Here is an 18627-nt window from a genome sequence, read left to right as displayed (position 1 = left end):
CCAATTCAATACAATAATGATCACATACACTACTTAATTATTTTAAATACTGCAGTATCATACATAATTAACATTTTGTATTTAGTATACAGTCTACCTAGACATATTTTACTTCTACTCAACCATATATAAGAACACATCTTGAATTTATATGGCTGTCTATGCACATTTTAGTTCCATAACACTGTATGCGTGCTTCCAATTTTTTGCATTTAGTGTGTATTCATTGACTGAATAGGAAGGACTTTCTGTAAGCATATAGTTTTATTGTTTCCCTAAATTTCTCTTTCAAGCTATGTTTGAAATATAAAATGGTAAACAGTTCTATGTCGAACAATGGAAAATCCAGGACGGAATGCAACAATATTACGAAAAGAAAAGTTGCCACTCACGATATACCAGAGATGCTGGGTCACAGATAGGCACAACAAAAAGACTGTCACAAATAAAGCTTTCGGCGCATAGAGCCTTCGTCGATCGAAATAGACAACAGATCTCCCCCCCGTCTCACACACACACACACACACACACACACACACACACACACACACGCACAAGCACAAGCACAAGCACAAGCGCATGCGACTGCAGTCCCAGGCAGCTGTAGCTGCACTGTAGTGTGTAGTAAATAATATTTTTGACGAAGGCCTTATGGGTCGAAAGCTTTATTTGTGACTTTTGTTGTGCCTACCTGTAACAGCATCTCAGCTATATGGTGAGTGGCAACTTTCCTTTTCATAATAATGCGAACAGTTCTACAGTTTCATCGCCATATCAGCAGTACTTCTTTCCAGAGTAGCTGTGTTGTGATATAAAACTCTTAACTTTATACTTTCTGGCAGCATGGTTATGTATATCTTCTAAAAAGTTAAAATTTTAAGTTTTTCGAATAGTGGCCTACAGCTAGCTGTTCTTCTTACATTAGCCATTATTCTGATGGCTACTTTTTGCTGTTTGAGTTTTTTTTTTACATCATGACCCCATATTCCTATTTAATTAAAATATGAGAAATACACCAATCCTATTGGTGCCGTTGGTGGGGAGGCTCAGCACCACAACGGAGGGGTATCTGTTGAGAGGCCAGACAAACGTGTGGTTCCTGAAGAGGGGCAGCAGCCTTTTCAGTAGCTGCAGGGGCAACAGTCTGGATGATTGACTGATCTGGCCTTGTAACACTAACCAAAACGTCCTTGCTGTGCTGGTACTGCGAACGGCTGAAAGCAAGGGGAAACTATGGCCGTAATTTTTCCCGAGGGCATGCAGCTTTACTGTATGGTTAAATGATGATGGCGTCCTCTTGGGTAAAATATTCCGGAGGTAAAATAGTCCCCCATTCGGATCTCCGGGCGGGGACTACTCAAGAGGACGTCGTTATCAGGAGAAAGAAAACTGGCGTTCTATGGATCGGAGCGTGGAATGTCAGATCCCTTAATCGGGCAGGTAGGTTAGAAAATTAAAAAAAGGGAAATGGATAGGTTAAAGTTAGATATAGTGGGAATTAGTGAAGTTCAGTGGCAGGAGGAACAAGACTTCTGGTCAGGTGACTACAGGGTTATAAACACAAAATCAAATAGGGGTAATGCAGGAGTAGGTTTAATAATGAATAGGAAAATAGGAATGTGAGTAAGCTGTTAGAAACAGCATAGTGAACACATTATTGTGGCCAAGATAGATACGAAGCCCACGCCAACCACAGTAGTACAAGTTTATATGCCAACTAGCTCTGCAGATGATGAAGAAATTGAAGAAATGTATGACCAAATAAAATAAATTATTCAGATAGTGAAGGGAGATGAAAATTTAATAGTCATGGGTGACTGTAATTCGTCAGTAGGAAAAGGGAGAGAAGGAAACATAGAAGGTGAATATGGATTGGGGGTAAGAAACGAAAGAGGAAGCCGCCTGGTAGAATTTTGCACAGAGCACAACGTAATCATAGCTAACACTTGGTTCAAGAATCATAAAAGTAGATTGTATACATGGAAGAAGCCTGGAGATACTGACAGGTTTCAGATAGATTATATAATGGTAAGACAGAGATTTAGGAACCAGGTGTTAAGTTGTAAGACATTTCCAGGGGCAGATGTGGACTCTGACCACAATCTATGGGTTATGAACTGTAGATTAAAACTGAAGAAACTGCAAAAAGGTGGGAATTTAAGGAGATGGAACCTGGATAAACTGACTAAACCCTTGTACAGAGTTTCAGGGAGAGCATAAGGGAACAATTGACAAGAATGGGGGAAAGAAATACAGTAGAAGAAGAATGTGTAGCTTTGAGGGATGAAGTGGTGAAGGCAGCAGAGGATCAAGTAGGTAAAAAGACGAGGGCTAGTAGAAATCCTTGGGTAACAGAAGAAATATTGAATTTAATTGATGAAAGAAGAAAATATAAAAATGCAGTAAATGAAGCAGGCAAAAAGGAATACAAACGTCTCAAAAATGAGATCGACAGGAAGTGCAAAATGGCTAAGCAGGGATGGCTAGAGGACAAATGTAAGGATGTAGAGGCCTATCTCACTAGGGGTAAGATAGATACTGCCTACAGGAAAATTAAAGAGACCTTTGGAGAAAAGAGAGCCACTTGTATGAATATCAAGAGCTCAGCTGGAAACCCAGTTCTAAGCAAAGAAGGGAAAGCAGAAAGGTGGAAGGAGTATATAGAGGGTCTATACAAGGGCGATGTTCTTGAGGACAATATTATGGAAATGGAAGAGGATGTAGATGAAGATGAAATGGGAGATATGATACTGCATGAAGAGTTTGACAGAGCACTGAAAGACCAGAGTCGCAACAAAGCTCCGGGAGTAGACAACATTCCATTAGAACTACTGACAGCCTTGGGAGAGCCAGTCCTGACAAAACTCTACCATCTGGTGAGCAAGATGTGTGAGACAGGCGAAATACCCTCAGACATCAAGAAGAATATAATAATTCCAATCCCAAAGAAATCAGGTGTTGACAGATGTGAAAATTACCGAACTATCAGTTTAATAAGTCATGGCTGCAAAATACTAACACGTATTGTTTACAGACGAATGGAAAAACTGGTAGAAGCTGACCTTGGGGAAGATCAGTTTGGAGTCTGTAGAAATATTGGGACACGTGAGGCAACTTATCTTAGAAGCTAGATTAAGGAAAGGCAAACCTACGTTCCTAGCATTTGTAGACTTAGAGAAAGCTTTTGACAATGTTGACTGGAATACTCTCTTTCAAATTCTGAAGGTGGCAGGGGTAAAATACAGTGAGCGAAAAGCTATTTACAATTTGTACAGAAACCAGATGGCAGTTATAAGAGTCGAGGGATATGAAAGGGAAGCAGTGGTTGGGAAGGGAGTGAGACAGGGTTGTAGCCTCTCCGCGATGTTGTTCAATCTGTATATTGAGCAAGCAGTAAAGGAAAAAAAAGAAAAATTCGGAGTAGGTATTAAAATCCATGGAGAAAAAATAAAAACTTTAAGGTTCGCCGATGACATTGTAATTCTGTCAGAGACAGCAAAGGACCTGGAAGAGCAGTTGAATGGAATGGATAGCGTCTTCAAAGGGAGATATAAGATGAACATCAACAAAAGCAAAACAAGGATAATGGAATGTAGTCGAATTAAGTATGGTGATGCTGAGGGAATTAGATTAGGAAATGAGACACTTAAAGCAGTAAAGGAGTTCTGCTATTTGGGGAGTAAAATAACTGATGATTGTCGAAGTAGAGAGGATATAAAATGTAGACCGGCAATGGCAAGGAAATCGTTTGTGAAGAAGAGAAATTTGTTAACATTGAGTATAGGTTTAAGTGTCAGGAAGTCGTTTCTGAAAGTATTTGTATGGATTGTATGGAAGTGAAACATGGACGATAAATAGTTTGGACAAGAAGAGAATAGAAGCTTTCGAAATGTGGTGCTACAGAAGAATGCTGAAGATTAGATGGGTAGATCACATAACTAATGAGGAAGTATTGAATAGGATTGGGGAGAAGAGAAGTTTGTGGCACAACTTGACTAGAAGAAGGGATCAGTTGGTAGGACATGTTCTGAGGCATCCAGGGATCACCAGTTTAGTATTGGAGGGCAGCGTGGAGGGTAAAAATCGTAGAGGGAGACCAAGAGATGAACACACTAAGCAGATTCAGAAGGATGTAGGTTGCAGTAGGTACTGGGAGATGAAGAAGCTTGCACAGGATAGAGTAGCATGGAGAGCTGCATCAAACCAGTCTCAGGACTGAAGACAACAACAACAACAACATAGTATCATCTGTTGCTAGTGGTTTAATGTTTCTGAGAACAAATGTAGGTGAACTTAGTTTGTGTGTCAATGTGACAGTATGGTCTTTCCACTGTAGATAGTTATCTGTGGTGAGTCCTAAGAACTTGTGTGTTGAACTATATTCATGTCCATTATTAATACTTGTTCCATTGGTCATGAATACAACATTTGGTAATGAAGTGGAACATGTCAGTTTAACAGAAGTTTTCTTTTCGAGATATAATCTCTCAGTTTTTTTACAGTTACTACTTCATATGTAAAAATTCATCTGTTCAGTAGAAGGAGTTGACATTCAGAAATTCTTTTAATTGCTGGTTGGCTGTCTGTCAAACACTTAATGCTACTTGCTAAATGATTTTTGTGAGAGCATGATTCACCTGTATCTGTGCCAAAGTGAGATTTACCACACAATGGTGAAGATCATCCTTTCTTCTAGTGTTGTAGCTATGCTCTTTGCTATTATTTTTGTATTGGGATGGAGTATTAATAACAAATTCCATAAGTGATTATATGTATTGTGAAGGCACTGTGAATAGTCAGAGTTCCTTACATAAATATCTGCTATGTAATCTTGGGTGAGCTGCAGCTGTTATTTTGATTACATTCTTTTGTGCAATAAAAACTTCACTCTTACTGATGAATTACCTCAGAATGTGATGCAGTATGAAAGCACTGAATGAAAGTAGGCATAATAGGCTAATTTACTGATATGTTTATGACCAAAATTTGAAATAACCCTTAAAGCATAAGTAGCTGAAACTAAACGTTTCAGCAGATCATGAATGTGTTTCTTCCAGTTCAATTTCTCATCATTGCACATGCCAAGAAATTTTGAATATTCTGCCTTAGCAAGAGACTTCTGTTCAAAGTCTGTATTTATCAGTGGTGATATGCTGTTTACTGTACAGATTTGTATATACTGTGTTTTCTCAAAATGTAATGAGTCCATTTGCAGAGGACCCCTTAATTTTCTGAATGACATTATTTACAATGTCCTCAGCTAATTCTTGTTTGTAGGGTGTTGTTACTATACTTGTATCATAAGCAAAAAGAAGTAGCTTTTCAGCTTCATGATTACAGGGTGGCAAGTCATTAATATATGTTAAGAACAACAAGGGTCCCACAACTGAACCCAGTGGGACCCCATTCTTGATACCTCCCCAGTTAGAGGACTCTGCTGATTGTTGCAAACTGTCTGTACTGTTAATTTCAACCTTCTGGTTAAATATGAATTAAACCATTTGTGCACTGTCCCACTCATACAACAATACATAAGCTTATCTAGAAGAATTTCAAGATTCATACAGCAAAAGTCTTTGAGAGATCACAAAAAATTCCAATGGATGATGTTTGGCTATTCAGAGTATTTTATATTTGATCAGTGAAAGCATATATAACATTTTTTGTTAAAAATCCTTCCTGAAAACCAAACTGACATATTTTTTAGTACTTCCTTTTGAGGCATATGTGAAGCTACTCTTCAATACATTACTTTTTCAAGAATTTAGGGTAAAACTGTCAGAAGTGAGATTGGGCAGTAGTTGTTAGCATCAGACCTAACCTCTTTTTTTATGCACTGGTTTAACAATAGCATATTTCAGTCTATCTGGAATAATGTGCTGTTGCAAAGAGCTGTTACATTTGAGGCTGAGAATCCTACTTATCTACATCTACATCTACACCTACATCTACATCTACATGGTTACTCTGCAATTCACATTTAAGTGCCTGGCAGAGGGTTCATCGAACCATTTTCATACTACTTCTCTACCATTCCACTCTCGAATGGCGCGTGGGAAAAAGGAGCACCTAAATCTTTCTGTTCGAGCTCTAATTTCTCTTACTTTATTCTGATGATCATTTCTCCCTACGTAGGTGGGTGTCAACAAAATATTTATGCATACAGAAGAGAAAGTTAGTGATTGAAATTTTGTAAATAGACCTCGCCGCAAAGGAAACCGCCTTTGTTTCAGTGACTGCCACCCCAGCTCGCTCATCATATCAGTGACAGTCTAACCCCTATTGTGCGATAACATGAAACGAACTGCTCTTCTTTTCACTTTTTCGATGTCCTTCGTCAATCCTACCCAGTAAGGATCCCATACCGCACAGCAATATTCCAGCTGAGGACGGACAAGTGTGATGTAGGCTGTCTATTTAGTCGGTTTGTCACATTTTCTAAGTGTTCTGCCAACAAAGTGCAGTCTTTGTTTCGCCTTCCCCACAATATTATCTATGTGGTCTTTCCAATTTAAGTTGCTCGTAATTGTAATTCCTAGGTATTTAGTCAAATTGACAGCCCTTAGATTTGTGCGATTTATCGTACACCAAAATTTATCAGATTTCTTTTAGTACCCATGTGGATAACCTCACACTTTTCTTTGTTTATTACCAATTGCCACTTTTCGCACCATACAGAAATTATCTCAAAATCATTTTGTAATTGGAATTGAGCATCTAATGATTTTACTAGATGGTAAATTACAGCGTCATCTGCAAACACTCTAAGTGGGCTGCTCAGATTATCACCTAGATCATTTATGTAAATCAGGAACGGCAGAGGGCCTATGACACTACCTTGTGGAACACCAGATATAACTTCTGTTCTACTCGGTGATTTACCGTCTATCACTACGAACTGTGACCTCTCTGAGAGGAAATCACAAATCCAGTCACACAACTGAGACGATACTCCATATGCATGCTATCTGATTAATAGTTGTTTGTGAGGAACAGTATCAAAAGCCTTCTGGAAATCTAGGAATATGGAATCAATCTGAGATCCCTTGTCGACAGCACTCATTACTTCATGAGAATAAAGAGCTAGCTGTGTTGCACAATAACGATATTTTCTGAATCCATGTTGGTTATGTATGAATAAGTCATTTTCTTCAAGGTGATTCATAATGTTCGAGTACAGTGTATGCTCCAAAATCCTACTGCAAATTGAGGTTAGTGATATGGGTCTGTAATTCAATGGATTACTCCTATTTCCTTTCTTGAATATTGGTGTGATCGGTGCTACTTTCCAGTCTTTAGGAACAGACCGAACAGACCTTTCATCAGGTGAGCAGTTGTATATGATTGTTAAGAAGGGTGCTATTGTCTCTGCATACTCTGAAAGGAACCTGATTGGTATACCATCTGGACTGGAAGACTTGCCTTTCTTTAAGTGATTTGAATTGTTTCGCAACACGTAAGGTATCTACTTTTATGTCACTCATGCTAACAGCTGTTCTGGTTTCGAATTCTGGAATATTTACTTTGTCTTCTTTCATGAAGGAGTTACGAAAAACTGTTTTAGTAACTCCACTTTAATGACACCATTGTCAGTAACATTTCCATCGCTATCGCGCAGTGATAGTATTGACTGTTTTATGCCTCTGGTGCACTCTACATACGACCAGAATGTCTTTGGGTTTTCTACCATATTTTGAGACAATGTTTCATTGTGGAAACTATTAAAAGCATCTCGCATTGATGGCTGCATTAAATTTCAAGCTTCCATGAAACTTAGCCAGTCTTGGGGATTTTGCGTTCTTCAGAATTTGGCATGCTTTTTTCATTGCTTCTGCAACAGTGTTCTGACGTGTTTTGTGTACCAGGTGGATCAGTCCCGTCTCTTATTAGCTTATGCGGTATGAATCTATCTATTGCTGTCAATACTGTATCTTTGAATTTGAGCCATATCTGGTCTTCACTTACATAATTAGTGTGGAAGGAATGGAGACTTGAGGCTGAGAACAAGCTTTTAGTACTCTGTTTGAAGTGGCAACAATTCCATACAAGCTTTTACTTTTGAGTGAATTTATTATTTTCCTAATTTCAGTAGGAGAGGTGGGTTGAATTTCAGTTTTATCAAGTTGCATAGGTATTGCCTCTTCCATATACAGCCTTGCATTTTCTGAAGAACACCTGAATCCTATTTTCTCTACAGCACTTAAAAATTTCTGCCAATGGTTATGCCGGTGGTATCATCTACTAAAAGAATCATTTCATTTTCAGTATTAAGAGGTAAATCGTTTTTATGAATCAGAAACAACAGAGATCCTAATATGATGCCTTGTGTTACACCATGGCTTATTTGTTGAAATTTAGATATATATTTGTTTCATTCAAATTTTACTTCTGTTGCTTGTTTCCTGTGTTACAGGTATGATTTACCAGGAACTGTTTCTCTAATCACATAGTGATCAAGTTTCCTTATTAAAGTATCATTGTCATCTACATCAAAAGTGTTAAGCTTTGATGTATCTTCTAGAACTTCATTATGCTTTACATGGCACGGAATTCTAAGAATAGTCCCAGAGCAGTTTCAAATTCCCATGACAGAATGTGCTTCTGGACACTAATGTTCCTTTGAGTTTATTATCTTTCTCACCAAACTGTTTTATAACAATAAAACGTTTTTGCTAGGCACCAGAGAATAAAACCTCCCACATTTTTTCTACATCAAAAATAGTTTTCTGGTTTTATTTCAATTTGAGCAACACCCTCCTCCCAAATCTTCCTTGAACATTATACCTGTAAATAATCTAGACTTGATACAAGAAGTAATAAGTCAGTACAATATATTATGTAGCTATATCATTTACTCCAAAACATCTTTTAGAACCATATAAAACATTCTCAGATGTCTTGCATTGTCAATTCATGGTAAAACCTCAAGCTTTTGACAGTTACTTCCATCGTCTTCATCAGGAGCAATGACAGCTACTCCTGACTAAGATGATGGAGGTAATCATCAAAAACTTGAGGATTTACCCTGAACTGATGTGGCAAGAAGTCTGAGAATGTTTCATACAACAGCATGATCACAAAAGACTTCCTTCTCATCTTTCATAACTAACTGTTTTACCATTTTCATTTTTGCAAGACATGTTTTATGATTCTTCATCTTATCCCTTGATACAAAAACATACTCCATGACAAAAGTGAGTGTCACACACCACAGTACAGAGACAGTTTCCTAACAGTACCAACCTCATCATATATCATAATCGTCATCTCCAGATTGCTACAATACAACTATACTTCGTCAGTATCTCATCAAAACATGAAGAAAATATGTACTTTAGGACCTATCACATCATAATACTCATAGTTAACTCAAATTTTTGAACAATGTTCAACCTGCTTCCTCCACATTACAAAATATTTTGTACGTAGTGTATTGGTTCTTAAATCATACTAATCCAGCACATGTTCAGTACGTTCAGAGAGAATGAAAACCACCTCTCCAATATATGTCAAACATTAATTCAGTTCACAAACAAAGTTACTTACGTGAGATATAATTCTCACCTATTTTAGTTTTCAGATATTACATATATGGTCTGGAAAATAAGCTCCTCACTCTAAACATTTTCCACAGTAAAATGTGGTTGTCATAGTTGTTAAAGTCCAAAGTTTCAGCTTAATATTTTCATTATAGCAGCTATATTTAAATGGTGATTACAGACCTTGAAGATGACAATAGCAGACCAAGAAGTCTGACTTCTTTCTTTCCACTTACAAATATAGCCCAAACGTTTCCCAAATACGTCCAAAATTTGCATTTGTACAATTTTCATAAAACTAGACAGCACCAAAATCAAATTATATCTAATATCATCAATCCAAAACAATTTTTCCTCAAAAACAGCAAAAAACTTTCCTTCTCAAAATGTAAGACAATTCTCCACTAAACAATCATAAATGTAAATATATCTTTCCTTCCTAGCAGGGTAAAAAATCTTTTAGTGTAACCATTCTTCAGATATCCTCAGATTTAACAAATTAAACACTACCTTCATTTCAAAACTGGAAGAATCTTTCTATCTCTTAGACAAATAAAAAACAAACTACTTATTAAAAGTGCTGTACATGTGAGAAACTCTTTCACATATACACCTGATACCTAATGAAGAAGGATAGCATAATAGGAGAAGATAACTTGAGAATGATTTACTGGATAGTCAGAGAATGAATGTGGCTCTGGAGACCAAAATTTTTGAAGTAAGATCCACATTAAGTTGGGGCCCTGTGTTCACTAGTCACATAGTCAGTGAAACCATGGTGTACATAAATCATCTCTATTTTCTAAATATCTTGTTTTACTTCTGACATGAATTTCCTTGAAAGCACTTGCTTCAACTTGACATTATAAGTATGTGTTGAAAAATATGAAAATGCCTTGGACTTTTGACTCCAAATATTTCTTAGCATAACTGTACACTACATAGCTACTACTCAGTTTTGTGCTACACAACCCCATAATACTTTTATATTCCTATAGTAACATTCTTAGCTTGTTCATTCTTTTATAGACAAATAGATATTTTCATAGTAACTTAATGTGCAGAATAACCTATTGTTCAACAGTTTCAGTTAAGTTTACAAATCACGTTGTATCTGCATTCAGATGGTATTTGGCAAACATGCTTGCTTATAGCTCGCATTTGTTCAAATATTTTCTTTCTACTGTAGTCTTTTATATTTTACTTTATTTCCAGTACTTCTGCGTTTGTTGACATTTGCATAAACTATAGGTACAGCATCGGCAAAATTTCCAGTTCCACTTCTAATGTGTGTAACCTTTTACATTGAAACCTACATTTTTGGTGTCTTCTTAGCATTTCATTTTCTACAGTCCAAATATTTTTAACTTCATTTGTGTGATCTAATTCTACCTTTAAATTGTTATTTTCAGCAAGACTGCTCCATGGATCCAATTGTTTGTGCTCTGGTTCTACCACAAGTTCTTTTTTTACTTTTGTGGCCTGGTTACTGAAGTTTGATATCTGGCTTCTCAAATTTTTTGCTTCATTGTTCTTAATACCAAGTTTGCCCACCAATGACTGATTTATTCCACTCCACAACTTTTCTACACTGTTCCTTAGTTCACTTGTCATTGCCTTGGTTTCACCACTGAATGCATATTCAACACAGTGTGTGTAAATTTCAGTTGTTATTACATTTCTTCTTATTTGGTTGTTTGTAACTTTATTTTCACAGACGGAAGAGAGCAGGGAAGTGAGTCACTTCCAATTCACATCTTGGCCGGATTACGGCGTACCACATAGTGCAATGGCCATGCTTGACTTTCTTGAGAAAGTGCGTCAGCAGCAGGCCAAAATGGTAGCTCGCTTGGGGGACACATGGGCTGGACATCCCCGTGGGCCACCAATTGTTGTACATTGTAGTGCTGGCATAGGTCGGACAGGTATGTGATTCTAATATTCATACTTCTCCTCTATCTGATGTGTAGAAACGCAAAGATCACACATTGCCTGTGCAATCATCAGTCATAGGAAGACATGGTGTGAATCAACAGAAAATTCCTGTGTTACTAACTTCTTTCTCTCTCTCTCTCTCTCTCTCTCTCTCTCTCTCTCTCTCTCTGATTGAAAATGGTTTTGACAGCAGTACATACTGCTAATCTTGTAAATTGGGAAAGAAAATTAAACATTGATTCAAAACCTACTGTTTGAGTACACTGTCCAATTGTAAAACTTTTAGATATTTGTCATTTTGCTTTGATTCCACGCTGTTTCATTTGACTATAATGTTTTGCATCAATAAATTTCTTTCAGTTTATTGTAATTAATTAATAAAGTTAATACAAATGTTAATGTGTCTACAGTAGTGGTGGTAGCACAAGGTGCTGGTGATAACAATGGGTTCCTAATAGAAATATAACCCTGACTACATGTTTAAGAGACAATTTTGCAGCCCAGCAGAAAAGAAAAATAGCTAAAAAAGGATAACTTGTATAGTATACATAATCTTCCAGCTTACATATTTCCTGATTTTTCCCTATTTGAAGGAAAAATATTAACTTCTATTTTAATTTAATGCTATTTCTGTAAGTTTCTTGTTTTTTCCGTACAACTTTGTTAACATCATTTTAACAAGTTTTGCAAGTGGGAAACTACAGATAATAAGATTCTACTACCCATTAAAAGTATATAAATAATAAATTTCACTGAAATTGTTGGAGATGCTAAGAAGGCTCTTTGAAGGATATTAAATAGAGAATATGTTCCATGGAAAACATGTTACTTAAGACCAGTAAATAAGAACGGGTCACATAATGACCCAAATCGCTATAAGGAATTGGCAGTGACCCCTTTCATTGGAAGACTGTACTTGGAGGTACTGAAAGCTCTGGTAGAGAAAGAAAGAACTCACAAGCAGCAAGAATAACAAGCCAAGCTCTGAACAGGAAGATTGGTAATGGACATCTTCACAATGAAACGAAAACATGAAAAATGCAAAAAGGTTGGACTGGAGATGCAAGCTCCATTGATTGACCTAGAGAAAGCATATGATAATGTACCCACCAACAAACAGTGGGAAAAGTTGAAAGAGAGAGAGTTTGACCAAAGATTGCTAAAGGCTAATACAGCAAGAGTAATGATTGAGAATAACTGAATAGAAGCATTTGAGGTAAATAGGGGTCTGCAGCAGGGATGTGCACTGTCACCGACCCTCTCTAAGCTGCATCTAGGAGGAATATGCAGACTTAGTCTATATTTTGCAGACGGCCAGATTGTAATAGCTGAAGATGAAGATGTTCTGAGCTATATAATAAGAAAACTTAAAGAGGATTACAATAAAGCTGGCCTGAAGAATAATGTAAAGAAGTGTGGGTACTTGGCTGTTGGAATGGAAAAAGTAAATAATTTGGAAGTAGATAGAGAATTAATTGTAGGTGTCAAAAAGGCAAAATGTCTTGGGGATTATTTAATAAACAGGGCACTGGCCATGATGAAGTCACTAGTAGGATTAATAAAGTATAAGCTCTGACAAGGACAATGAACTCTGTTCTGTGGAAGAAAAAGATGAGAAGAACAAGGAAGAAGAGACTATAAGAGTACAGTCTGGAGTGTAGTTTAGTACAGAGCAGGAGCCTGGGATATTACCATTTGAGTAGGGTGAGTGAAGACAGGATACCAAATAGGATACTATGATGGATCCCATCCCACCAGAAGAAAAGGGATTGCCCATGATGCAACTGACAGCATGAAATGGAGGAGGCAATGGAAGTAAAGAATATGAACATTGAGGAAAGCCAAGGCAGAAGAAGATCGCAACTGAGGTCGATAAGTGGTGCCAGCCACAGCTAATCTGCAAGGAAAAGAAGAAGAAGAAGAAGAAGAAATAACAAATTTCATTAGTATTCTGATTTAGAGAGTCCTGCTCCATTATATTTATCTTTGTTTGATAAAACATACAACCCAAGTTATGTCTGAAATGTTCTATGCGCCATTATAATTATAGGATAACACGAGCAAACACTAAGAATAATAATGATGATAAAAATAATGACAATGACAAAATCCATATTTTATCATGCTTACTTTGCTATTATTATAATAGAGGGAAACATTCCACTTAGGAAAAATATATTTAAAAACAAAGATGATGTGACTTACCAAATGAAAGTGCTGGCAGGTCGACAGACACACAAACAGACACAAACATACACACAAAATTCAAGCTTTCGCAACAAACTGTTGCCTCATCAGGAAAGAGGGAAGGAGAGGGAAAGACGAAAGGATGTGGGTTTTAAGGGAGAGGGTAAGGAGTCATTCCAGTCCCGGGAGCGGAAAGACTTACCTTAGGGGGAAAAAGGACGGGTATACACTCGCACACACACACATAACCATCCACACATATACAGACACAAGCAGACATATTTAAAGACAAAGAGTTTTTTCAGACAGTATATTTTTATAGATAACTGCATCATACGAGAAAAGTCTGAAGTTTCTGTTAACATTACCTGCAAGGTCATTAACATACAAAATGAACAGCAAGGCTCCAGAGACACTTCCCTGGAGCACTTCAAAAATTATTTGTGTGTCTGTCAGTGGCTCTCCATCCAAGACACCACACTGCATCCTCCCTACCAAGAAATCTTCAGTCCAGTCACAAATTTTGCATGGTACCCCATACAGCTGTACTTTTGATGATAAGCACTCATGTGTACTGAGTCAAATGCTTCTTGGAAATCAAGAAATACTGTGTATACCTGACTGCTTTGATGTATGCTGCCAGGATGTCTTATTAGAAAGCTATTAGTTGGTTTTCACATGATGAGTGTTTTTGGAATCCATGCTGGTTGGATTGGAGGAGGTCATTCTGTGTGATATATCTCATTATTTTTGAATAATATGTTTCAAGTTTCTGCAACAAACAGATATCAAGGTTATTTCTACATCTACATCTACATTTATACTCCGCAAGCCACCCAACGGTGTGTGGCGGAGGGCACTTTACGTGCCACTGTCATTACCTCCCTTTCCTGTTCCAGTCGCGTATGGTTCGCGGGAAGAACGACTGTCTGAAAGCCTCCGTGCGCGCTCGAATCTCTCTAATTTTACATTCGTGATCTCCTCGGGAGGTATAAGTAGGGGGAAGCAATATATTCGATACCTCATCCAGAAACGCACCCTCTCGAAACCTGGCGAGCAAGCTACACCGCTATGCAGAGCGCCTCTCTTGCAGAGTCTGCCACTTACATTAATGTTTATATTGCACAAGATTTGTTATGTAGGACATCTGCAATTGAAAAGCATGATTGACTAATTTAGAGAGATGTGCTTCAGTTGTATTAAAGATTTATTCAAACAATGACCAGTTTTGGGATGTTAAAATCCCATCTTCAAGTGTATAAACATGCAATGTAGATGGCTGTTTTGTGGATCAGCTCTGCTACCCCTCTTGTAGATGTGTGTGACTTTGGCTTTCTTTCAATTGTCATGCATGGGTTTCTGTTTATGTGATCTAAAGTAGATTATGGATAAAGGAGGTGGTAACTCAGCTGTGGATTCAAGACTGAATGTGATAGGTACTGCACTGGACCTGGGAGCTTTGTTCAGTTTTAAAGATTTCAACTATTTCTCAACATCACTTACATTAATGTTTATATTGCACAAGATTTGTTATGTAGGACATATGCAATTGAAAAGCATGATTGATTAATTTAGAGAGATGTGCTTCAGTTGTATTAAAGATTTATTCAAACAATGACCAGTTTTGGGATGTTAAAATCCCATCTTCAAGTGTATAAACATGCAATGTAGATGAGGGAAGCAATATATAACATATCTGGAGACACCAAAGAGCAGACTAATGAAACAAGGTGACTCACTTTTTGTATTTGGTAAAGCATAATATGTGGTCAGGCCAGTCACTCCAAGGGCTCCAAATCACCGCATCTTTGATGAAAATTGAAAAAAGAGGAGAGGGCCTAATGGACCTAAAAAGTAGTGTCCAGGTGGGTAGGGTGAAGCAGAAACAAACCAAAAACAAACGCTGTACCCACACTGTGTACCTTTGGACAGCTGCGTGCTATTAACACCAGTCATGACCAAGTGCGGAGGGTCATGCCGGAAGATTATTAGGCATTGTGCAGTGGAGCTGCCAATGGTGTACAAGGAAGTAAACTGATGCCTTTATTAGCGAGGACATGGAGAATCTGGACTGACAGATCCAAGCACGTACAATACTTCATTTTGAACTGTAGTAGGCTGTTAAACTGGATAACTCTTGAACATGTAACAATATGTCAAACAATGGAAAATCCAGGATGGAATGTAACAATATTATGAAAAGGATAGTTGCTACTCACCATATAACGAAACAGAATCTCTGCTATATGGTGAATAGCAACTATCCTTTTCATAATAATGTAACAATATGTGAAGTTTTAGGTAATTAGGCAATGGTACATATGCAGAATGAATGAACAGTAAAAACAGTGATTAAAAATTAGTGGTAATGTAGACCATGCTAAGTAGATCATCATAATGATACATTATGGGCTCTATTAATGTAAAATAGGATACATAAAAAAGAATCACATATCTAAAATGTGAATGTAGCAATTTAAGCAGAGAAATAATAAAACAAAATGACCAAGCTATGTGCTTTACATTATACAAAACTCTTAATGATATGTAAAAGATGGCTAAGAAGTGAAAAACCAAGCAGATGGGAGAAAAATAAGCCTGAAACTCACAGGCTTGTAAAAATATGTGCTGTATTATGCAACAAGGTAATGGTACGTAGTCAAAATGGGTGAACAGAGGATACTGTTTTTCACTGTATAGCAAGAAAACTGTAATAATAGCTGCTCTGTAATTACTAATTACCATATAAATGTAACTCTTGAGTCACCAGTCATGGAAAGACATTGTGTGAATGCAATGCAGAAGAAAATTCGTGTGTTGCTAACTTGTGTGTTTCTCTCTTTGATTGAAAAATGGTTTTGACAGCACTATGCACTACTGATCTCTTAAAATTTGGAAAGAAGATTAAATACTGCCAGAAGATCTGCTGTTTGCATAAATGGTACAGTTGCAAGACCTTTAAATGCTTGACATTTTGCTGTGATTCCATGACTATGCTTTCCTACCTGCATTAAAAATGTGCTGCAGATCTTTGTGACAGATTTTGTTTACAGAAAAAATCCTTTCTACTTTGTTTAGAAGTATCTCTTCTTTTTCAAGTAGCTTACCTATTAGTTTTAAGCATTAAACAATTACATTTGATTAATTCTCAAATTATTTCACAATGCAGGAACATTTTGCACTCTGGACATATGCATCAGTCGCCTGGAAGATGTAGGTACCGTCGATGTCAGAGGAACGGTGGAACGAATACGCTCCCAGAGAGCATACTCGATACAGATGCCAGATCAGTATGTGTTCTGCCATCTAGCACTGATTGAATATGCCATTGCCAAAGGACTAATTCCGGAGGTCGACCTGGCAGGCTTCGACAATGGTGTTGATGATGAGTCAGATTAGGTTGTGTACAAAGTTGTGTGCTGACTTTGTTCTGACTTTAAACAGTATTTCAGTGTTATTGTGGATACCGAATAATTTTGTATATCCTTGGTGTGATAAAATGTCTGTCTCAAGTTACATATTAACTGAAATATCATGAGGCTTTATAACAAGACACAAAGAAGCCAGCTGTTGTTGTGTGATATGTGATAGAATTATGAATGTATTATGTGTGACTGTGCCCAGTGTTGCCAATTTTGTTACCAAGTTACAGAACTTGTACATGAATCTCTGCCGGACATTTTGGTGTTACACTGGAGAATTAAATTTTGTCATATTCATAATCTGTGTTTTAGACTGTCACAATAGTTACTGTACATTGTCTCTGTATATACAATTGATGTGTAATGTACATTTATCAACAAACTATGTGATACAAATATTCGTGCTATCAATTGTGATTTTTATTTTACTGTTCTATTTTTCTCTCTTCAATAACTTTGTCAAACCAAGTGTAACAGGCAACAAAACTGTCATATCACATATATCAGAAGTATATTTCTACTGAGGTGAATATCTCAGTCTAAATTCTATGGGGAATTAGAGAATGGTACACTTAAAATAACAAGTTTTTACAGCTGTGTAAGAATATGTACAAACATATTTATTGAAAAGTTCCTGATGTTCTAAGCAGTAAATATAATCTGCATAATGTTGTATGTGTGAAAACTTGTTGCTGTTTCTCCAGAACTGAAGTATTGGAGAATTTCCATTCCAGTTAACATTGTACCTCAACATTTCTGTATTACCTTGGTTCTGCTCTAATATCACATAGAGTCTGAGCTAATATTGCAAATTGTGGCCTTACTAAAGGTAACTTCCTTTCTGATGTTCAAGGTTATTTAAACTGTGATCAGTGCATCAGTTAAACATTGTGATTGAATCTGTGAATGCCTTTCCATTCAGCAAACAATGTAATTTATGTTTGTGATGCCTTATGGCCTGATGTTGTCCTTGTGACGACAACAGTTACTTTCATGAAGATTTTACGAAGCATTAAGAAATTTAATATGCAATGCATGCTGCAGGTATTATACTGTCTTGTAAAAGATGTCAGTCACAAACTATGTAGGACTGAAATAAAGAGTAGTGTGACAGTTTTTACATTCACATTATTAGAATGTCGTCAGTTCCTTTTTTTTCTATAATATATGTGTGTGATATACCTTGCCAACTTGCAGATGGTGAAATTTATATGTTTATGAAAAACATATACATTGTAAATATCTTCCAAGCAGAAGTGTGATAAAAACATGAGAAGAAATAATCATGCAACTGAAGATATTGAACAGCAATGTTGATGAGCAAATTTCTATTGAAAACGAAACATTCCGAACAGCACCAGACCATTACTCACCTATGTCTGTTGTTATGGCCTTCAGCCCAAAGATTGGTTTAATGCAGCCCTCCACACTACCGCATCCTGTGCAAGCCTCTTCAGTTCTAATAATTAATGCAACCTGTGTCCATTTGAACATGCTTAGTGCATTCATTTTTTGGCAGCCCCGTACAATTTTTAACCCTATAC

The 18627-nt window shown here is 37.0% G+C and overlaps 1 protein-coding gene across 2 annotated transcripts in view; it reads left to right on the top strand.

Moving 5' to 3' along the window:
• Window positions 1–18203, top strand: part of LOC124804697 (tyrosine-protein phosphatase non-receptor type 9) — a 794886-nt gene extending 776683 nt beyond the window's left edge. For both annotated transcript variants that reach the window (XM_047264951.1, XM_047264952.1), the window contains exons 11-12: window positions 11257–11464; window positions 16831–18203. In XM_047264951.1, the coding sequence (XP_047120907.1) occupies window positions 11257–11464; window positions 16831–17060 (438 nt within the window). In that variant the 3' untranslated portion in view covers window positions 17061–18203. The remainder of the gene's footprint in view (window positions 1–11256; window positions 11465–16830) is intronic.
• Window positions 18204–18627: the final 424 nt, after the last annotated feature.

This window comes from Schistocerca piceifrons, chromosome 7 (genome assembly GCF_021461385.2).
Source record: "Schistocerca piceifrons isolate TAMUIC-IGC-003096 chromosome 7, iqSchPice1.1, whole genome shotgun sequence".
In the NCBI taxonomy this organism is placed as follows: Eukaryota; Metazoa; Arthropoda; class Insecta; order Orthoptera; family Acrididae; genus Schistocerca; species Schistocerca piceifrons.
The sequence above is the reverse complement of the archived record's forward strand: the minus strand, read 5'-3'. Positions and strand labels throughout refer to the sequence as shown.